This window comes from Ostrea edulis, chromosome 4, assembly GCF_947568905.1.
Source record: "Ostrea edulis chromosome 4, xbOstEdul1.1, whole genome shotgun sequence".
Classification (NCBI taxonomy): domain Eukaryota; kingdom Metazoa; phylum Mollusca; class Bivalvia; order Ostreida; family Ostreidae; genus Ostrea; species Ostrea edulis.
In genome coordinates, this window is record NC_079167.1 from 92502981 (window position 1) to 92526751 (window position 23771).

At 35.3% G+C, this 23771-nt stretch overlaps 3 protein-coding genes across 6 annotated transcripts in view; 2 read left to right on the forward strand and 1 right to left on the reverse strand.

Annotated features, from left to right (window-relative positions):
* The first annotated feature begins 3649 nt into the window (after positions 1-3649).
* LOC125669242 (uncharacterized) overlaps positions 3650-23771 on the forward strand; it is a 64397-nt gene continuing 44275 nt past the window's right edge. For 3 of the 4 annotated variants that reach the window (XM_056164347.1, XM_056164349.1, XM_056164350.1), the window contains exons 1-4: positions 3650-4052; positions 5256-5369; positions 8498-8592; positions 11998-12115. In XM_056164347.1, coding sequence (XP_056020322.1) covers positions 3713-4052; positions 5256-5369; positions 8498-8592; positions 11998-12115 — 667 coding nt within the window. In that variant the 5' untranslated portion in view covers positions 3650-3712. The remainder of the gene's footprint in view (positions 4053-5255; positions 5370-8497; positions 8593-11997; positions 12116-23771) is intronic. The other variant, XM_056164352.1, reaches the window with a different exon arrangement.
* LOC125670510 (uncharacterized) lies at positions 12594-13720 on the forward strand. The gene is made up of 4 exons (XM_048905718.2): positions 12594-12740; positions 12871-13050; positions 13194-13341; positions 13571-13720. Exons 1-4 carry the CDS (start codon positions 12738-12740, stop codon positions 13630-13632), a joined length of 393 nt encoding a protein of 130 aa, XP_048761675.1. The 5' UTR covers positions 12594-12737; the 3' UTR covers positions 13633-13720.
* Positions 19508-20730, reverse strand: LOC125671583 (uncharacterized). Its single transcript, XM_048907373.2, has 4 exons — positions 20497-20730; positions 20204-20380; positions 19907-20054; positions 19508-19678 (listed from the first exon to the last, which is right to left on the reverse strand). Exons 1-4 carry the CDS (start codon positions 20497-20499, stop codon positions 19617-19619), a joined length of 390 nt encoding a protein of 129 aa, XP_048763330.2. The 5' UTR covers positions 20500-20730; the 3' UTR covers positions 19508-19616.

Below are 23771 nucleotides of genomic sequence, written 5' to 3' on the forward strand. Positions count from 1 at the left end.
GGGGCTCGGAGAATACTTTAAAAATTCATCGAAAATGTTGATAAGGGAGTTAAAATAGGCGGGAAAATAGTCACTAATATTCTCAGAGTGATGAAGCTGATCAAAGCTATAGGAAAGAGATCCAAGGTGATGATAGATTTTCAATTTCTTAATCTAAAATATTCTATCTCTTTCTCAGTATTATTTTTGCAATCTTCCTCAAATGCCAAAGATGTGAATATGACAATGTGACAATCGTGTGACAATGTGGCGCACGTGTGAATATGACAATGTGGCGCACGTGTGAATATGACAATGTAGCGCACGTTAAAGGACGAATTACAGACGGCATTTATCGTATTCATTTTACTTCGTTTGATAACTACCTTTTAGTCACCCCTTTAATTGTTTATATTGCAGGATGTACTTACTCTAGATTTCTTCTTCTATCGTTTAATACATTTTTCTAAACAAGATACCACAATTTACCTTAAATTTGAAAATTTATGGGTTATGGGGGGGGGGGGGGGGGGCGTCGGCTGCGCCCCCCTTAAATCCGCCACTGATACCCACCATCCACCCTCCACATCCTCCTTTGTAATGCCACTTTAGTTTGATCCTACTACGTGTATGTGTGAGCTGTTTTATTTGTAAAACCCACCTTATTTGATTGCAGGCAGCTCTATTTCGATATTTCATTATGTGTTGTAGGGGGTCAGATTGCATAATCATACCTATATGATACATACATGTATATTCTTGTATTTTTGTTTTCCATTCATTCTGACCCCCACTAGCTTATTCTGTTTTATAACTTTCGTCATTTTTAAAATAAATGACATATTTTCAGTTCTCATTACTGTCCTGTTTTCACTGTCTTTATCAAGTAACAAGCAAAGGCTATTTCATAAATAAATTTATTTATTGTGTTGCGGCAAATCTATTGTGTAGCTCAGACTGGGAAAAATATCCCTTCCTCTCTTCAAAAAGAGTATTTATAGATTTGTCTTGAGGGACCAAATGAAAGCATCTGTCCTTTGTAATGTGCAAGTTTATTAAGTCTGTCAACATGTTTTCGGTGCTGATAGTTCAAATGGCCTAAATACATGTATTTAACTAAATGAATGTCCCGGATTCCGGAACTCGGTGTAAATATAGACCAGATTGGTGATATTTACATAAAAATAAAATTAATCTTTCATACTGTCAATCAATATCCATCAATATCAATGTCAATCAATATCCATTTTTTTTAAAAGCATATATTTAGCTCATTTTATCATTAGAACCACGAAAACAAAAGCGACAAACGATATGACAAATGGATTGAGGACGAGACCGGCAGGCAAACTATGAAGATTCTATAAAAGTTTGTGTTTTATTCTCAATTAAGAATTTTCATGTAGCATCGCAGCAAAACTGTATCCTTGCCATTTCCCTTTGTCTTTAGGTTTTATCAACACGATAATTTACAAGGTCATTAATATACAATTAATGCAAATGATGACGAATTTGCGCCCTGACACATCTCAGTTGTTCAAAGAAAGTGACCCGGATCTAAACATTAATGTAATAAAGATGACATCTGTCAAAAACCCAGGCAAGTTTTAAAAACAGGATCTGGAAGGCGGACAAATTAAATATTTAGATATACATGTACGTATTAAAGCAATATTAGCTCTAAATCTAAAAATTTATTTTGTTGTAACAATGAACTATTAAGATAGTTTTGTATGTAACTTTAATCATATTGATTGAAAAAATTAAACCTAAGTTTAAGATTTTATCAAAATAAAGATTTCAGTTCTAATGAATACATAGAATATATAGAAATAAATTTTTGTACGGGAAGATAATAATTTTGTTTCATTTAGAGCCTCTAATTAATATCGCTTTAAGTAAATTTCACGTTAAGTAAATTACAACCAAAACAAAAACTTAAAAAGAAACAAACAATTCAACAAACAAATCAACAAACAAATCAACAAAAAAGCCAATGAAAATGTCTGTGAACATCAAGCTTAGGTTCTTATTATGTAGCACACTGGATGGATCTTTGAATCTTATTTGGTTTAAACTACGGTATATCTATCCATTGAAAAATTCACATGAAACAAACAAACATACTAGCTGTAAGTGCAATAAGATTCGGAAACAAGTATAAAGACTTATACAAATCCGTCTATAGCATATAACAATGATACCGAATCGTCCTGTAGTTATGTGTAAACATATACGCGATTCGTCATTTGATAACAAATACAAATAGTGTTAAAACATAAGTATACAAGGGTGGTGATAATGTGTGACCAGTGGGCAGTGGCGGATTTAAGGGGCGGGGTGCAACCCCCCCCCCTTTAAAATTTTCAAATTTAAGGTAAATTGTGGCATCGTGCTTAGAAAAATGTACTAAACAATAAAAGAAGCAATACTTTCTATCACTCTCGGAGAAATCAGTGACAAAATCTTTTGATTTCTTGAATTACTTTATTGGGAGAACTTAATTTTTTTCCCAAAAACCCTTCAAATTTGCGTCATTTTATTAATTTCACCTTATCAAGAATGAATGACTAAATAGGAGACATATTTTAAGCCCTATAAAATCTGTATTTAATCCAGGGGCTTCGCCCTCTGGGCCCCCACCAGGGCTTTGCCCTGGACCCACTGGGGGCCTCAAGGCGGCCCCCAGACCCCCTGCCTCATAAAGTGCCCCCCCCCCCCGTAACCTGCACAATTCCTGGATCCGCCCCTGGTGACAGGGTTGTATGAAATGTTCCTTCTCATCATGCGCTTCTGTCTGATTACAATAAGACGAAGGACAGAATGCAAGCCTAAGTATTACAGATAATATATTACATAACGCTTCAGGATTTCTGTGATACATCACATCTCTTACTTTGAATAACATATACATATATGCACTGATTGAAATATATATATATAGATATGTTTTTGGATATGCTGATAAGTTTGGGTTTCCAAAAGGCAGTAGGTTTGTCTTAATGTTGTTTGATAGATTTAAAAGATATTTGTCCCTCAGCTGATCCACCTTCACTAGCCAAGGGTTTACGATCCGCTCCACTGTGGTGGAGAAGTGGAGCGGATTGAAACACTTGGCTAGCGATTTGCAGTTGATCATGCAATGGACATTCTAAGAGATAGCGTTTGGTGTCTTGTATCTTACCACATACGCATAGAGACTATATCTACAATGTTTTTAAAAATAAATGATATTTTAGTAAACTGCAATTTATACGTAGACGGGTAGGTAAAATTTGAATTTTGTCGTGAACCTATGAGAAAGTATGGGGGAAGGGATTTGATATTTCGATTTATCTAATTGAATCTTATTTGTTTTAAGTCACACTGTATTTGAGGAAAGCAGGTGAAAAGTTTTTCATTAAAAGAAGAGGGGTGTACGAGGCCTGCCAAATTTCCCGCTTGGGACAAGGGATTTCTTATACAATATTAGGCCTAATGTCGTTCTGTGGTCGGTATACATCTTTTCACAAGAATGTTCGCGCAATCCAGCGAATAGTCTGGTCCCCGCTCCCGCCACTCTTTGATCACTCGAAACGAGTGATCAAAGAGTGGCGGGGGCGGGGACCAGACCACCCAGCGAACACAATTATGACGTCACTGTCACCACACGCCATTAAAGTCATTGTGACGTCATAAAGCAAGACGCTATCTTGTACAGTGCGGTTAGTTGTAAAATCATCTAGGCATAAATATGAATGTTTTGAAATTTTTTCGAAAAACCTTTGGGAAAAGAAGGCGTAATAGTGTTGAATGTGAAGCAGTGTTGTCAGACTATGACAAGATTTCACATTCTGCGCGAGAGATGAGAAAAAACAACAATGATATACACTGCGTGTATCAGTCGATACAAGAAGACATGATTACGGATATCGGAGAGCAACTACAACACTCGGAGGAATTGATGAATGAAGTGGCAAAAAGTTTGACAGATATGGAAAAAATGGCTGAGAGAGCCTGTGAAATTCTTCGCGCGGAGAAGGAAAAGTTTCAACAGAAGCAGGAGACGCTGGCGAAGCTGAAAGAAGATGTCGGTAAGTTGACAGTTCGCGTCGGGGAAAATGGCGAACCGTAGAAGCACATGGAGTATTGTAAACATTCTCCTAATTTTGTCCAACCCAAAACGATTGCAGTTTTCCACACGAAAATTTAAAGTGCCGTAGAGTATAGACATGTATATATAGGCCTATACCCTCGGGTAAATTAGACAAACTTGTAGAAAAAATTCATTTGTATAAATTTCTCTTAGGAAGTGTGAATTTTTGTTTTCGTATTTTGAGATAAAACTTTGGTTTGAATACCCCAGGCTTTGACATTTACTTTTTTCAGCACTAGACCAGTCGGGCTACTTCAAATGATTTTTACTAGACCTGACTTTATATCAACTAGCCCTGACCAACTTTCCAGGAACCCCCCACCCCCTGATAGTTTCTCCATATTTAAATATTTCATTTAAATGACAAACGTTAAGTTTGAACCAAAACGTATGTAATTGTCTCAAAAATATCTTAATTAATTCTCGTCATTGCATTTGATTTTCAAACACGTTTTCTGTGTCTTTAAATTCTACCCGACACGGATATGCCTTAGTCTATTTAGCATAAAATGACCTTAACCGGCTTTTTATTTAATTTACATTTCATAATCCCTGCTTTGTTTCTTCCCAACCTTTTCTTTTTTCTCCTGGGACGTCTTTCCTTGTGGACGAGAAGTCGTATTTAAATATAGAGACATTCCCGCACATATGTCAACACTGGTAAATAGCTGTTTACGACGTAATTTATTGACTTGATAAACACTTTATTATAGTAAATTCAAATAAACCGTTTAAAATTAACATCTAGTAGATGTCGTAAAACATCACTTCCGACCGCGACTTATTTGTTAGAACTAAAAATAAAGATTATTCCATCACACGGTTCAAGATTGCTTGCAAACTCTTTACAATTATTTTCTTTTAGTTAAAAATAAAATATCTTACCGTTTAAAGTAAAGTTTCTTGTTTATTTTTTAACACGACCAGTCGGACTAGTAAATCAACATTTTACCCGACCGGGCCTATCATTTAGTAGACTCGGTCGGTCGGACGTGCCTTAGTGTCAAACCCTGTACCCACATGTCTGCGCCCCCCCCCCCCCCTCTTAAATCCGTCACTGGAAATAATGTTGAGATCGTCCATTTTCAAAAAAAAAATAAAAATACATTCTGGTATGTTTTATGAATATCTTTTTCCCCAGAGGACTCTAAATACCGCCTGTCCTGTTTGAGGGGGTCTGCACTGGAACAGCACGCGGAGTCAACCGAGAGTGGGAGTGCTGCGAGCTTAGGGTCCTTTGTGCGCGAGGAACGAGGTGGGTGATCGGGAAGTTGCACAATATTCAAGCCTGTAAAATACAAGTTTAATCAAAGGGTAGGGTGGTATTTGACACTGATTGTTTCATTATTTTGAGCATATTTCACTGAATAAGGATTGGGGACAAGTTCTATTAGTTTACTAGTCCCTCTCAGATCGCCCTATTGCCTTCATCTCCATGTGTGTGTGTTGGGGGGGGGGGGGGGGGTGTTAGATATCTCTTTTTCTATGGACCTGTTAGCGATATGGTACAAAATTAATTGATTTTATAGAAATAATGACATTTCGTTCTGTTTAGCATTATTGTGTTTGTCTGTTTACTAATAAATGTATACCGCTATATATTTCACTAAATAGTATACATGTACGTACAAAACTTATAGAATGTATATGTACCTCTCAATCAGGTCTAACTTACGGACAATACCCACGTCCGTTCGCTGTCATCCGTTGTAACGTCTGAACGTAGCCAAGTGGGTAGGGTGCTTGCTTAGCAACCGAGAGGCTCGGGGTTCGATTCTCGGTCCCGGCGCCTAAGACGTATATAGGATATATAGGTAGTGGTTGTTCCTTCGCCAAACACTTTATATCAGAAGTGATGAAAGGTCACGAGTCATTCATATATGACCTTGAAAATGGAGACTCCGTGTCACGGTAGACGTTGGCACGATAAAGAGTCCTCACTTCTTCAGCGGTAAATGTCATGTGCATAAATCAAAACAGTACACAAACAAAAACAATTTCTTCTCAGAAACTACAGAAGGGAATTTAGTGTTGCATGTTTATGGGTAGAGGAACAAAAATCAAGAATTTCAAGGTCCTTACCATGTTTGCTCCATGCGGTGGGATCAAAGCATTTTAAAAGGTGTACTTTTTAATTACGTTACTCCTGAACATGTAGTACTTAGCCTGACTGGGTGTAGAATTACATGTATTATGAGGCAACCCAAATGTGTCAAATCACCATCACCTTGGTCAGTGGTACGGACACTAGAGTTAGATTGAATAGCGCATGGAGTGAAAGTTTATTTCAAACTTTAAAATGTCCCGCGGCGATCCGGGTTAGAATAGGTCCTCAGTACCCCTTGCTTGTCGTAGAAGGCGACTAAATGGGGCGGTCCTTCGGATGAGACCGCAAAAACCGAGGCCCCGTGTCACAAGTCCATTAATTATGACAAATACTTACACAATTTTGAAATGTTACAAATCAAAATTTTTCTATGAAATTCTTAATAAAAATAACTCGGGTCTCAGCTGACAAAAAGAAATGGAGTGAACTTTTAGATGTAGACGACAGGGAATGGAAAATAATCCAGAAAATACCCTTCAGTGACAAAAGACTTTAAGCTCCACTGGTTTCAGTACAGAATTATAAAAAAAAAAAATTAGCAACAAATTCATTGTTCAAAATAAAAAGAATATATTCTAAATATTGCAACTTTTGTCACTCTGAGGAGTAAACAACAGAACATATTTTATGGGAATGTGATTGTTTACAACTATTTCGTCTAGAATTCAAACAATTTTTAGAGGATAAGACTGAGCGACAGATTACAATTACAAAGACATCCTTTATTTTAGCTTGTATTGAAAATAATATTTCTGAAGTATTTTGTCTATACTGCAAGGTGCACTAAGAAACCTTTAAAATTGCTGGCTGCAATATCACAAATGAGATTATTTTATGAAACACACAAATATATAGCATATAAGAATGGTGAAAAGAAAAAAATTGATACTCAATGGAACAGATGGAACTTACTATTTACTTAAAACATGCCTCTCTCTCTCTTTTTCTCTCTTTCTCACTATATTTCTCCATGCACATAATGATAATTATATATGACTTGTTATATTCATGTACTTTATTATGTGTACAAAAACCAATAAAATAAAATAAAAAGAATTTCAAGGTCCTTGTCCTGTTTGCTCCATGGAGTGGGATCAAAGCATTTTAAAAGGTGTACTTTCTAAATACGTTACTCCTGAACATGTAGTACTTAGCCTGACTGGGTGTAGAATTACATGTATTATGAGGCAACCAAAATTGTCAAATCACCATCCCATCCCCTTGGTCAGTGGTACGGACACTAGAGTTAGATTGAATAGCTCATCGAGTGAAAGTTTATTTCAAACTTTAAAATGTCCCGCGGCGATCCGGGTTAGAATAGGTCCTCAGTACCCCTTGCTTGTCGTAGAAGGCGACTAAATGGGGCGGTCCTTCGGATGAGACCGCAAAAACCGAGGCCCCGTGTCACAGCAGGTGTGGCACGATAAAGATCACTCCCTGCTCAATGGCCATAAGCGCCGAGCATAGGCCTAAGTTTTGCAGCCCTTCACCGGCAATGGTGACGCCTCCATATGAGTGAAATATTCTCGAGAAGGACGTTAAACAACATTCAATCAATCAAACTTTAAAAAACGAAAAAAACGTTTTTAATCCTGAGGATATAACACGCCAATTGAGCTACAGTTAACACACTGAGAAACTCGCTGCCGGGTCAGGGCTTTATCCCCTACAGTGGTATGCAGGTCATGTAGTTACAATATAATAAATTCATCATCAAAATCTCCTCTGTTTCACATTCCTAATCATGTTCATTGTAGTAGACCATGTACTGCATGGTTCATGACCTCAGGGTACGTACAGTATTCATTTCGCATGGACATGCAAGGATTTTGGAGATCTTTGCTGAACTATACATAGCTCTCTGGGATTGATCCATATGATCTATATATAAATCAATGTTCTCCACGCATATCAGGAACTCGGTGCTTCCAAAGATTTTACGACTGTATAAACTATACATTGATGAGTACATGTATATATGTTTGCTGTATCAGGGAAAAAGCCAATTACCCACCCCCCATCCTCTAACAGACACCCACCCCCACCCCACCACCTTCCTCATTCGAATTTGGCGATCTGAAATTTCAAATGCGTTTGAAATCTCTTTATTATACATTTTTTCTTCAAATTGTGTAGTCAATTTACACTCTTACAGTATATTTAAGAAATCGAGTGTTACTTCTAAATACCTAAGATATCAGTGCTAATAGCGAAATGCTCACTTGAGTTTATATAAACACGTGGCTATGAATATAATGCATATCTTTATTTCGCAGAAGAACTGGAACATCGGCTTTCTTCCGCCAAAATGGCTGTACATAACTACACGGAACGGAATTTAGAAGATGAGGTGGTGATTGAGAGTGTACAGGTAGTCTTACTATAGATGGAATATTCAGAAAGTAGCGCTCTATATTTGTTTTTTGTACTATGGTGCAGTGATGTCCTTCCGTTCTTGCAGGGTTTTCTATTTCCCGCTCCCTGTCACGTATCTGAAATGTAGCTTCTCTGTGGGTCACTCGACACTCGACACCATGTGACAATTTTGATCCATTTCGACTTCTTTTGCTAGAGGTTTGCCCCTTCATTTGAAATTTGATTTCATATGGAAAATGGAGGATACATAATTTCTCCCTCTAATCCTTTCCACAGTTTACAAGTGATTGGGGTGGGCAATAATGAAGCCTTCTACGATTTTTGTGTTGGAGGGAGAGGGCTACAACTCCTTAGGATCTTCGTAACGGTGCAAATGCGGGAGTGATTCACTCCCGCAACATTTTCAATCATTCTAAACATTTGCTAATTTTCTTCACGTAAATAAAATGATATTCTTTGTTTCTTAGTCAATGCATAAATTTACAACTTACGATTTGTGAGGCTCTATCTTAACCGTTTTCAACAATTTGGATATATTTCAATTTCTCGATTCATATATGTGCGCCATGTTTGATGTACTGAAGTTCCAACTTCCGATTAATTGTCAAGTCATTTGCGTATATACATCTCTCAACTGATTCGATACGCAAGGGCTTGTTCTGTTTATGGTCAGTTTTTAAATCGAAGCAGGCTACTGACAAACAAGTTGATGGTACAGGGGTTCCAACAGTCTCGTTTAAAGTCAGTATTTCGCAAATTCTATGGTCGTTATAACAATCTAGTTTGCCAATACAACCTATCATTGGGTGAAATGCTGTCTGACGTGTTTCATACCGATTGTTCTAGGCCGTTCTTGGTACACTGTTCTTTAACTACAGATAGCTCCGTTTACCTGATCAAGATAAAGGGCTCACGGCGGGTGTGACCGGTCGACAGGGGATGCTTACTCCTCCTAGGCACCTGATCCCACCTCTGATATATCAAGCGGTCCGTGTTTGCCCAACTCTCTATTTTGTATTGCTTATAGGAGTTATGAGATCGATCACTGTTCGTTATCTTCACCTTTCACACATATAAAGTAGTGTTTACATTAGTGTACGAGAACGGAGGAGAAAGCGATTTCTTCGGTATTGAAAAGGTTTAAATTTAATATCAAGTCAAAAAAAAATGAACAGCAGAGGGTGATTTTTTTCTGCCACCATATGATTTTCCTTTCTTTGTCGGAATGGCTCGAGTAACGTTCGCGCTGATTCTCAATGTTGAGGTTTTTCAGTAGATCCACCTACGAGAGCTCGTGACAACACGCATGGCGGAGCAGACGAGGAATTTTGAGTGTTATAAATGATATTTAATGAAAAACACTTTTATTAGACATACTCTTTTTTGGTGTAAACAACATTGGAGACAAATACACGGAGTTTATTACAGGTTTTTCATAAAAATACATGTATTTTGCACCATTACGAAGATCCTATGGAATTGTAGCCCCATCCTGAAAACGTCAGAATTTAAAAAAAAATCGGAGAGGGCTACATTATTGCAGCTAGGGGTGGGGGTCTTGGTGAGGACTGTGAAATTTTTATTTTTTTAGCTCTTCTGAGCCGAAGGCTCAAAGAGCTAATGCTATGGCCATTTGTGCGGTGTGCGGTGTGCGTAAACTTTTTAGAAAAAGGGCTATAACTCAAGAACCCCTTGGCCAATTTTTTTCAAATTTGTTACAGGGTATCATTGGCCCAAGGGCTTTCATACATACTAAATAGAGGGATGTGACCCTTTAACAAGGGGAGATAATCAGGAAAATACAAACAAAAATAGTGGTTGCTAAAAAAATTTCTTCTCAAGAACCACTGGGCAGATTATCACCAAACTTACACATAAGGATGAGGATATGTTGTAGATTAAAAATTGTTCAAGGCATTACCCTGGGGCAAAGGGCGTGGTCTCAAGGTCACTTCAAAGTTGACCTAAACTTATATTTCCTTAAATCTTTGATATTTTAGTCATTATAAAGACTAGGATCATCAAATTTTTACAGTTGATGCATCTTAGGACCTTGTGTCAAGTTGTCTCAAAAGTAGGTCACGGTGACCTACTTTTTGAATTTTGCAGGTATTTATTTTAAAATTAATTTTGATGCATATCTTGGACACTTTGAAGCCTATGATCATCAAAACTTTTCAGTTGGTGGATCATGGGACCTTGAAATGCGTCAACTGAAAAATAGGTCACCGTGACCTACTTTCTAAATTTTATGGCTTATCATTTATAGATAAATTTTAAGTTGTTATTTCAAATACCGAGAGGTTTAGAATCATCAAATCTTGTAAGTTGATGCATCTTAAGGCCTTGAAACATATTTATAAAAAAAAAAGTAGGTCACAGTGACCTACTTTTTGAATTTTGCAGATATTCAAATTTCACATTTTCAATTTTAGATGCATATTTTGGGCACTGTAAAACCTAGGATCATCAAACTTTGTCAGTTGATGCGTCTTCAGTCTTCGGTTTGTGTTGACCAAAAAGTAGGTCACCGTTACCTACTTTTGGTATTTGACAGCTAAATTACTATATTTCAGACACTATTTGACCTACAATCATCAAACTTTGTCAGTTGATGCATCTTGAGTCTTCGGAGTGTATCGACCAAAAAGTAGGTCACTGTGACCTACTTTTGGCATTTGACAGTTATTTTTATATATTTCAGTCACTAATTGACCTACAATCATCAAACTTTGACAGTTGATGCATCTTGAGTCTACGGAGTGTGTCGACCAAAAAGTAGGTCACCATGACGTACGATTGGAATTTGACAGCTATATTTCAATATTCAGATACTAATTGGCTTAAAATCATCAAACTTTGTCAGTTGATATTTCTTGGGTTCTCAAAATGTGTAAACCAAAAAGTAGGTAACATTGACCTACTTTTTTTAATTCTTAGGATTTAACTAAAGATTTAGAATACTAAGAGGCTAAGAATAGAAATGGTGGGGTTGTACAATTTATCAGAAGAGCGATTCTAGGCCCTTGGGCCTCTTGTTTTGGTTAGACATTGAACGTTTGATCTCGCTCCTAACAAATGATGCTTGTGACGGGCTTGCACTATACCGTTTCCGGTGCTCTTATTTGGAATATTAAATACGGCATCGCCTCATGTTATAAGACTTCTACACTCCATATACATGGAAAATTTTTATGCCCCCCCCCCCCTAATTGGTCTGTCTGTCTGCAAAAACTTTAACCTTGGCCATAGTGCTTTTCCCATTTCACATGTGCATTCCCTGTAACAAGACCCCCCCCCCCTTTTTTTTTGCATATACCAAAGATTATGACCTCATGACCTTTGAATCTGGCCTGAAGGGGGCATTGATGTTTCACAAACTCCTCTTGCTTTTCTTTAGCTCTTCAGAGAGAAACTACAACAGGACCACGACCTCCATGTACGTCATCTCCAGAACGAGTGTGTCAATCTGGAGAAAAAGAACACACTGCTGAAGTTCCGGGAAAAGCATTTTCAGAGTAAGAAAGTCAACCATTTAAGCAAAGAATTAAACTAGAACGTGGGTGGATTAGGGGGCGTTTTCTATAAACAAAATATCTATGATATATAAGTTTGACATTTTTTCTCTCGATGGATTGGATTACCAATATGTATAACGTTATAAATATTTTCTTTTAAATTAATTCAGGCTTTTTTCTTCATAAACAATGTATAAAACTACTTTTAAAGTATATGATGATCGTTTTAATAAGACCACATGATCATACCATATGGATATGAAATGAATTTTCATATGATAAAAGTTATTTCTGTGAATGATCTAAAATAAACGATCAAAGCAGGTTGCAAAAATTTAGAGAGAAAAATTTGTTGACCGTTCGCATGTATGTATAGAAATAATGGCATCGAAAATCAAAAGTCTGTACATGACGTCAATTGGTTTAACTTTAAGCCTTTGTTTTATGCAAAAAGGTAGGAATTTTTAACATCTGCAAGGAGGCGTGGCTACAGAATTGGAAAGTACTAATTGGAGCTGTTTCCAGAAAACTGACGAGGATAACAGATCAGAGGATATAAAATAAGGGAAATACCTCGTTCTGTCCAGTTCTTTGTTTTAGATAGATAATTTCCACTCTCATCATGGTAAGTACTAGTCATGCAACACAGTATAAATCATATTTACAAAAATTGTTATTACTTTGTTTACCTCTTAATAGAATTCATATTTATCCATTTATTTACTAACAATAATATTAATTAATTTCATGTTTAGTTCCGATACCTTTTGGTTTTCTCGTTGGTCATTATATTGATTACGGAGGACGTATGCGCTTGGAGAAGAATTAAAACAGTCTTGGATAAGGTTGACAAAGGGGTCCGTAGGGTCGGCAGATTCATAGATTCTGCTAAAACTATCTTGTCTATCTTTAATGGGAAAAGGTCCACAGATGATGTAAGATTTTTAGATTATTCTCTTTGAAGATCTTGATTGATGTTTTTGATTGGTATTTCGTTAAATATTCCATTTCTGAGAGAAATATTTCATCGAATTCAATATTTCATACTTTAATTCTTTATATAATCTATATTTCGCAGGACGTGCTCAAATTAGACATCTGTCAATTTTCATCTTTTGATCTGGACAACGATAACAGCATTAGTGACTCGGAAATAAATGTCCTTATTGAAATGACTGGGATGGTGGATCTTGATGAATTCTTTGAACAACTTGATATAAACAAAGGTAGAGTACATTTTGTTATTGGACTTTTCTACGGCCGTTAATCTTTTTCATCCTCTCTAGATTGGATCATTGCCTACAGTCCGTTCATTACGATGATACACAATTCATTCTTCACACTGTTCCGTTAGTACAGTTAATTGACGCACTAATCTATAAAACCATTGTATTGGGAGGGATCTTCATCTGTAGCCTTATTTGAAATGATAGTCTTTAAAAAATCTACTTTCAGATGACAAAGTCACAATTGAGGAACACACCAATTCCAGACTTATCAAGAAGGCATGTTCATGATGTTAAAAGTTTCCATCCAGTTTAATTTTTTTCACATTCAAATTTTTAATGCAACTGATAGACTAAATTAAATTCCTTTTTCATTCTTGTTATTGTGAATTACAATGTAGTATATATAGTTTACCAAAAAGGTTAGCATCTACGAAACGAGATCTAAAAGCAATGAAAAATGGGAGATCCAACTTGCGATTATTTCCCGACTCCCTGTCTTCATGAATTAAGTCGAATACATGTACATGTACATGTACATATATCAATGGATATCCTTTAATTTTAATAATTTCTACTACATGTACTTCCTATTCAACATCACACAAAAGGAAGTGACAATTCCGTCGCCAAGCGCTCGGAGATAACCTTAAAAACGGATGTCCCGTGTCACAGTAGGTGTGACACTGCTCGATGGTCGTAAGCGCCGAACACAGCCCTAAATGTGAAGCCCTTCACCCGTCGTGGTGACGTCTCCATATAGGTGAAAAATTATCGAGAGGGATGTTAAACAAAATTAAGAGTTGGGCAAACACTTTCAAAATTTATATTATTTTGATATAGATATCTGGCAGTCGATGACTATTTCAGTCGATGACTATTACAGTCGATGACTATTACAGTCGATGACTATTACAGTCGATGACTATTTCAGTCGATGACTATTACAGTCGATGATATGACGTTATACAGCTCCTTTAAACCAAAACTACAAATCGTTCGCAAACTGAAAAGCTCCTTTGCGAAATTCAGTATCCCCACTAAGGTCGTGTTTGATAATCGTCTCTAATATTCCTCCCAGGAATTTGCTAAACATCATAATGATGATTTTGTTCATTACACTTCCTCTCCTAGACATCCTCAAATAGTTTAGCAGAAAAGTATTGCCAAGCGACAAGAATTGAGATTGATCACTGTTCGTTATCTTCACCTTTCATGGATATGATCAAGCATAAAGAAGATACAAGCAAAAGATGCATTTCTTCCGTTACTACCGAATTTTCTGTGGTTATCCATTTTTGTGGTTTGGAAAAATCCACAATCGTAATAGATAGATATAGATAGAGATACGTGTTGATAGATAGATAGATAGATAGATAGATAAATAGATAGTAGATAGATAAATAGATAGATAGATAGATAGATAAATGTTGTAGATAGATAGATAGATTGATGAATGCTGTAGATAGATAGATTGATTGATTGATGAATGCCGTAGATATATAGATAGATAGATACATTGATTGATGAATGCTGTAAATAGATAGATAAATACGTATAGATATATAAACATAATGCAACTGTAGAAATTGGAAACGTACTGACTAATTTTGAAAGCTAAAAAGAAGGAAACTTTCTCAATCAGTTGAAGAGAATCATTTCACCTGAATTTTTTTTAACAAGCCCTCTGAACTTTCCATTAAGAAATGTAATCTACACTAAATTACGATACAAGTGTGACCCCCTACTGTTCTGAAGACACTTCTCATTTCTTCTTTACATGCAAAAATATTGCAATACTAGAAACATTTTTATCAACTATTCAGTTTGCATGGATCAAACATTGATACGCATATTCTGTGAAGGGGTACATATCCTATTTGTTACGAAGCTAACTGTCTGTGTAGGGGTACAGATCCTATTTCTTACGAAGCTAACTGTCTGTGTAGTTTGTTAAAATCCTCGTTTAAGGTCATTGATATTTACAATATTAGACACCACAAGTGTTAACCTTTTCTTCGTATTTCCTAGATTATCTTCATGTCAATTTTAACATTGCATCTACTTTAATAGGAGAAACTCTAAGTATCTAGAACTTGTTTCTCATCCCTGTTTGAGTAATCATACATGAAAGGTGAAGAAAACGAACAGTGAGCAATCCCACTACTCATATTAACAATACAAAATAGATAGTTGGGCAAACACCGACCCCTGGATACACCAGAGGTGGGGTCAGGTGTCTAGGAGGAGTAAACAACCCCTGTCGACCGGTCACATCCGCCGCCAGCCCTATATCCTGATCAGGTAAACGGAGTTATCCGTAGTCAAAATCAGTGTGCCAAGAACGGCCTAACAATCGGTATGAAACACGTCAAACAGTATTTGACCCAATGGTAGGTTTTCTGACGAACTAGACCGTTATAACAACCATAGAATTTGTGATTTACTGACTTTAAACGAGAGTGTTAAAACCCCTGTACCATCAAATTGTTTGTCAGTAGCTTGTCTCGATTTACAAACTGACCATACGCAGAACAAGCTCTTGCGTGTCGAATCAGTTGAGGGATATAAACACCATATGTAGGTGATAATGGAATATTGCTACATAAATATGGGAAGTTGACGATGGAAAACCTGAAATCATCCTGTTTGTCATAAAGTTGAGTTGTTAGTTTGCCGTTAATATCTACTTTCATTAAAATATATAAGTATGAAGCAGAAGTGGACGGCTCTGTGGTGTCTTTTATTTCGAGTTCACATGTATATATCGAATCGAGATATGAATGAAAGTTATTAATGGTAATAAATAAAGCGTCGTCGATATATCTAAATGTCGAATTGAAAGCCGCTGCAAAAGATTGTTTCTTCTTACGTGGAAGTTTTTGAATAAATTCTGCTACACATGAATAAAAAAACCCAGGTCAGCTAGCAAAGGAGCACAATTCGTACCCGTGGGAATTCCAACAGACCGTTGGAAGACCTGATAACCACAGACTACGAAGATATTGTCAATGAGGAACTCCAGCATATTTGTGATTTCAACTTCAGAGTACTTGTGCGTGGAATCAGAGTGGTGTTTAACAAAGTAAGTTTTTGGATATCTGATCACTCTATATGAATATTTCCGTTTTCCACTTTTTTTTAAAGAAGCAACTGTCTATGTCAAAACATCTATTCTCTAATTTATCTTTTGAAAGGGCAGTTAGAGTATAAGTACGATATATAAGTTCATTTGAAATACAGTTGTAATAATGAGCCTTAAAAGCAAAGTCAATGTTGTTACAAGCTTTGTCAGCTGGAACCAAAACACATTCCTCATGCAATCTATCTGATTCTTTTATCACTTCTGGTTTACTAAACACAGATGGATAGATGGTACGTACTTTTGTTTTGATAAGTCTAATGCGGGATTTTGATATTCCTCTTACACTTTTAATCCATTCTCACAATGTATCAAGTTCTTTTTTCATATTTAGCCCATTGCCTTCCATAATGTTCTTTCTCTTTATCATTCGTAATTAATGTAGCGCACTATTTTTATAGAGTAGCATATTGAATAGTGGTTGATCCATCCATTGTATTTAAATGTACGGATTCTGTGGTCATTTTGAACATCAATCAATGTAAAAGTTGTTAATTCTAATTAAAACAATATAAATACAAGCGTTGGATGATTACGTAATAATCACAATGAGGCGGACATGCACATTTTTATAACATAAGTGTGTTTTGTCTCATTATCCAGCGTTTCCGTCACATCCCAAATAACACTCTCTGTCTTTATACTTACCTCATGCAATTTATACCAGAATATAGAATATTATTTTGTTTCCGAAATATATTTACATGTAGTTGCGATATTATCACATCCTTTAGAAATGCAAATTTGAATATCTGCTTTGGCATACTCATAACTTTCGGAACATGATGAAATTGTTTTTGAAATAGTACCTTCTAATAAAAAGACAATCTGATTAAAATTAAATCTTTGATCCGCTCCGGTAATGATTAAAAACTTTGTGTAGCGACCTACTTGTGACATTGTATCGCGACATACTTATGACATTGTGTAGCGACATACTTATGACAATGTGTAGCGACATACTTGTGACATTAGCGGAGTGGATCAAAGATCGATCTAATTTTAATCAGATTGACAAAAAGAAAAAAGGGGGAAAATAACATCCGAGGAATCGTAATAAAAACTAATGTTTATTTTATTTCTTTTAAACAACTTAACGACGAAAAACAACAGTTTCCACATGATGCAGTTTTTTAAAATGGTTTTAATGTGAAATATAGTCAGCTGTCAGTGACGGCATGTATACACGGTTAGAGGGAAGGTATACATGCCATGCATTAGAATACAATCCAGATTTTCTATGAACCAATAGAGAAAATCTTTTATAAATGAACTAATATATGTACAGATTCTATTTTTAAAGGATAATTATTCAATCCTTGAAAGCTTATCCCGTATCCTGTTTAAGTCATTCTAATGCAGAGAATGAAATCATTTAAAGTGTTTACCTAATATATGCAAATAATTTAGAAATCTAATATTTCAGAGACGTGCTGATTGTCCATAGAAGACAATCTCAAGTCTTAATAAATGGACATAAAAATCCGAAAATATCCGCCCTGAAGATCATGCTGCATAAAATTTTCTTTGTTTATACTGCATATGAAGATCATTCGTTCCAGAGCGTTGAATATTAGATATTCCAAACCTAAAATGCTCGGTAAAAATATATTAATATTGATGGCAAGTGCTTCTATCTTGAAAAGTGAAGATAACAAACAGTGATCAATCTCACAACTCCTTATAAGCAATACAAAATAGATAGTTGGGCAAACACAGATCCCTGGATATACCAGAGGTGGGATCAGGTTCCTAGGAGGAGTAAGCATCCTCTGTTGATCGGTCACACCTGCCGTATGTTCTCTACCTTGATCAGGAAAACGAAGTAGTCACGAGGTTGAAATCTGAACCACATTCTTTTTATCTCCTTGCGTTTTAAAAGTACTGTTTAGTCCTTTAGTTTTTAAAAAAAAAACTTAAAATAAGCTATAAACGTACAAACAGTTCAGTTGAACACATATTTACTATCTTTCACAAGTTTCATTACGACCAATGGTGTCACCACTGTTGTCATACTTATAACATGCAACTCTTATGTTACCGGTATCCCGTACTTGTTGTTCAACAAGTCGTAACATGATGATAATAATAATGATATCCTTTATTTATACCGGATTGTACAGCTAATTGTACGGTTCTGTCTTTAACATACATACATATCGAGAACACCCATCATAAAACATGAAAATGTCACAGTTACATCAGATAAAAACTACTTAAAAAGAGACCACATACACTGTTCAAGCATTATACGCTGATTTAAAAGATGTTGAAGTTACAACTACCACTGAATTGCCGTTGTTTTCTTCGTTGTGATTGGCTCGATTGGTATCATGATGTCAACGTCATCATTTAGGGTAGTAACCTAATCTCAACATAATTGTTATTTCAGAATTGTTATGCCACGCTAATTTTGATTTCTCTCTATTCATTTAAAAAAGTTTTGAAAAGCAAGATGATGTTGGAAATTATATTTTGAGGACTGTAACGATCAAGAGGGATACTGTTCTACGTGGTACTCAGCGATAAATTTATATATATATATATATCATTTGATCTTTGCCGACTCCGTTTATTTGATTACGTTAACTCCACATTTTGTCACCTAGTTTGTATACATATGTAGGATTTGATCTGGTAAAAGAATGAATGTTTATGAGATTTTAATACAAAGCCTTTTGATGATTTTTAATCGTATACGAGATGGAAGTGTGTGTTTATTAGTGTAAGTGTTTTAGTCAGAATAGCACAGAAGTGAATGAAGAAAGTTATCATTTACAACTTTGTTGCAGTGCCACGTTTTACAAATGAACGACTAAGATTACAATCTTCATATTTAGAGGTAAATACGGTAATCAACTTCCTTTTGTAGGAATTAGTAAAAATTAATGAGAGTTCAAAATAACTCATGAAGACAGGAAGTCGGAACTGATCCCAAGTAGGAAACGACCACCCCATTTTGTATTTCGTTTATAATGCCAACCTTTTTGATAGGCTATCGATATTAATCTACAATAACAAGAATGAAATAAAACGAATTTAGTTTATTCAAGGTTTAAGCTTAAACTGTCTATCAGATGCATTAAAGTAGTGAATATGAACAAGATTTATGCACGCATTGAAACGATTCACATCATGAACATGCCTCCTTGATAAGTCTGGAATTGGTGTGCTCCTCAATTGTGACTTTGTCATCTGAAAGCAGATTTTTTAAAGACACGATTATTTCAAGTACGTCTGCAGACTACAGAGAAATACCTTGGTATTATAGATTAGTGTGTCAATCAACTCTACGAACGGAACAGTGTGAAGAATGAAATGTGTATCATCGTAATGAACGGACTGTAGGCAATGACCCAATTTAGAGAAGACGAAAAAGATTAATGGCCGTAGAAATGTCCAATTACAAAAGAGGTACTCTACCTTTGTTTATATCAAGTTGTTCAAAGAATTCATCAAGATCATCCATCCCAGTCATTTCAATAAGGACATTTATTTCCGAGTCACTAATGTTGTTGTCGTTGTCCAGATCAAAAGATGAAAATTGACAGATGTCCAATTTGAGCACGTCCTGTAAAAAAAAAAAAAAGAATATGTAAATAATTAAAGTTAAAAGATATTAAATTCGAAACATTTCTCTCAGAAATGGAATATATAGCGAGATATTATATAATAAAAGTATTGATCAAGATCTTCAAAGAGGATACTCTAAAATCTTACATCATCTGTGGACCTTTTCCCTAAAACTGCCCCAGCAGTTCTGAAAGTAGCTACAACTCTTGCCACCTTAGCGACTTTCTCTTTAGCTTTTCTTATGAATCTTCTAAATCTTCTCCAAGCACATACATCCTCCGTAATCAATAAAAAGACCAACGAGAAAACCAGAAGGTATCGGAACTAAAAATGAAAACAATAAATAAACAAATAAATAATGAATTCTATTAAGACGTAATGAAAATAATAACATTTTGTGTAAAATATGCTTTATACTGTGTTTCATTACTAGTACTTACCATGATGAGAGTGGAAATTACCTATCTACATGTAAAACAACGAACTGGACCGAACGAGATTTCGCCCTTATTTTATACCCTGTGATCGGTTATCCCCGTTAGTTTTCTGGAAACAGCTCCATTCAGTACTTTCCAATTCTGTTGCCACGCCTCCTTACAGAGGTTAAAAATTCCTGGCTTTCTTTCGTATAAAACAAAAACTAGAATTTTAAACAAACGACGTCAATGTGCAGACTTTTGATTTACGATGTCATTATTTTTATATATACACGCGAACGGTCAACAAATTTTCTCTCTAAATTTTCGCTTCCTGGTTTGATTGTTTGGTTTGGGTTTTTTTCCAGATAAATAACAGAAATTATTTTTATCATATCAAAAGAACAATTATTTCATATCCATGTGGTTTTATCATGTGGTGTTATTAAAACAATTGTCATATATTTTAAAAGTCGTTTCATGCATTTTATTTATGAAGAACATTTGATCAGGCCTGAATGAATTTCAAAGAAAACATTTATAACGTTACACATATCGATGATCCAATCCATGGAAAAAGAAAAGTCAAAATTATATATCACAGAAATTCTGTTCATCAAAAGCGCCCCCTATCCCACCTACGTGTACGTGTTCGTTGAATTCTTTGTTACATGAAGAAGCGCACAATGGTTTTAGAGACAAACATCGGAATTTATGACATCGTACATTGTTTACCTGATTTGTGCATTTATGTCATTGCCCATTGTTTATCTGATGGTGAGTAAATTTGGTGATCTGAATTAAAAAATGGTTACATTTGTTAGGGCACTAAAATGGGGATTTGTTATTGGTACATTTTACGTTCGTTCAACTGCCATATTTGACGCAGAATTTGAAGCTATTAGATAACATGTGGTTAATAGATGTCTACTGTATGTCTAGACGGAGTATTCAATTATATAATACAATCATGAATAAAACATTGATAAACTTTTAAAAATAGATATAGGAGTATTCATATAAGCCATGAACAAAATACAGGGAATACTTTCAGCACGTCTTTATTGTTCTTTATTATCTTTATTACTAAAATTAGAATTTGAATGAAAATGGAAACAATATTATATACACGGACTTTTCATCTCTCGACTTCCAATTATGTTTAAGCTATGCTGAATTGGTCTTTGTATGAAGATGTTACCAAGACACAGCTCTGATAATAAGGGTCCAACTAAATAAAACAAAATTCCCAAATAATCCAGTCCTAAATTGAAATGTTCATTTATTCTATCTGATATAACCCAATTTGTTTTGACATATTACACGCTTCTTTTACAGCAATATGATGCACTGAAAATTCGCATAAGCATATCGTAGAAATTTCGAATTGCAAAAGCAGTATCAAATCAGCGTCACAAATTTGTTTTTATTAATGAAGGGTTTATTAAATCGTTCGGTGATCAAAGCTGTGGTGATTGGCTTAGACGTATGAAGGTGGTAGACCTGCAGAAGATGTGTGGAGTTCAGGAATTTAGTCAGAAATACCTGCCCCGTTTTTCGCAACAGCTAAACGTATAAAGATCTTATGAGGTACTGTTGCAAAATATGTAAATAGAAAAGGGGGTGTGTCTATCTACTCCGGGTCCCTATTACATGTTTGATATATTATGTATCGTATAAACATCTAGCTATGCAAGAATAATACTGAGAGAGATTCATTGATTAATAGGTCACGTAAATTTTATGTTTGAAGTTTTGAAGAAAATTCTCTCTCTCTCTCTCTCTCTCTCTCTCTCTCTCTCTCTCTCTCTCTCTCTCTCTCTATATATATATATATATATATATACAACCGTCTGTCACTAGACAGCAATGTTTCAAGAATTGATGTACATTGCTTGATAAATATAAATACTTTCATGTATATACTTATTAATTTATGATAACACTTCCGAATCACGCCGTCAGTTCCATAACCTTAAATTTACAAACCAAAACATAACCACGGTAAGAAACAAACTTCTCATAATATTTATTTTAAGTATTTGCTTGAAAATAAAACCATCCCCACTTCATGTAAATATTGTTTCTTTAATTTGACATGACATATTTCATAGAATTTTGATAATTTTAAGAATATCAGTCCATGTAAAAAAAAAAAAAAAAAAGTTTATAAAAGGAACATTAGCTGTCAACAAGGATATAAAGATTTATTAGTTCTGAACCATGATTATATCCTGGATTGTGTTTTAAAATGAAGAAATATAAATCTTCGCATTGAATTATTTTCTTATATTCAATAATGTTTCGGTCATCGTTTCTGTACAAACAGAAAAAATTCTAATGTCAAAATTGCAACAAAACATTGCAAGATGTATATGAATTTTAATATGTCAATGTAATTTTTACGCAAAGTAAATAAAGCTGTTTCAGTCCTTTTGGTAACAGTTGATGAATACCTGATGCGAGTAACTACATGCACATGTAATACCCCTTTTAAGGAGTTATGCTACAGCAGAGAAATTAGATATGGATGAAAAGTGGAGGATATTTACAACAATATTTTGAAATTGAAAACTTCCGGAATTACTTCATTTAATAAAAAAAAAATGCAGTTTTAGTAGAAAGCAATCTGGAAAAAAAAATTAAAATCCCTGCTGGTCTTGAACCCGCGATTTACAGTTCATTAGTCGACGTGCTAACCCACTGAGCTACTCAGCTGGACAATGATAATTGAAACGAATAGGCAAATATTGCTGATATTTATATTTTCATTCATGTTGAGACGCATTACGCCAGTTTCAAGATAAAAGCTCTCCTGTGTAGGAGATACATTTGGTTGAACTTTGAGTGCCTAAGTGGGACAGAGTGATGAAACAGCGTATGAGAAAAATACTGAGTACATTTACTTATGCAGTGACGACTATTCGTCCCACTCCCGCATGTAAACAATTTGTTTCGCGCCTTACTATGTACGCGAGTTCTTCAAAGGGAAATAACTCGAACATATCTCGAAACCAGCGTATTACAGAATGTTATCGCCCATCAAAATTAATTCAATGTATTTAGTATTTTGTCTTACTAAACAGAAAAAAGACTTGAATTACAATCTTTGTCAAGGACGTGGTGACACAAAACGAAATGAGAATAACATCAGGCGGATACATTGTTCTGCCAAATATTTAATTTTCAGATCGGATAACATTTTCATTGTGGTGCATGTAAGTAATTCCTTTGTTTTGTATTTTTGTGCCTTTTTGATATTAGTGAATAGCATACTTTTAAAAATTAGTAAATAGCTT

Bases quoted from the DNA above. Each gene is read 5' to 3' on its own strand.
- LOC125670510 (XM_048905718.2), top strand. The intron at 13,051-13,193 runs GTAAGATTTTTA...TATATTTCGCAG, and splicing joins GGAAAAGGTCCACAGATGAT to GACGTGCTCAAATTAGACAT. The intron at 13,342-13,570 runs GTAGAGTACATT...ATCTACTTTCAG, and splicing joins ACAACTTGATATAAACAAAG to ATGACAAAGTCACAATTGAG.
- LOC125671583 (XM_048907373.2), bottom strand. The intron at 20,055-20,203 runs GTAAGATTTTAG...TTTTTTTTACAG, and splicing joins GGAAAAGGTCCACAGATGAT to GACGTGCTCAAATTGGACAT. The intron at 19,679-19,906 runs GTAGAGTACCTC...ATCTGCTTTCAG, and splicing joins ACAACTTGATATAAACAAAG to ATGACAAAGTCACAATTGAG.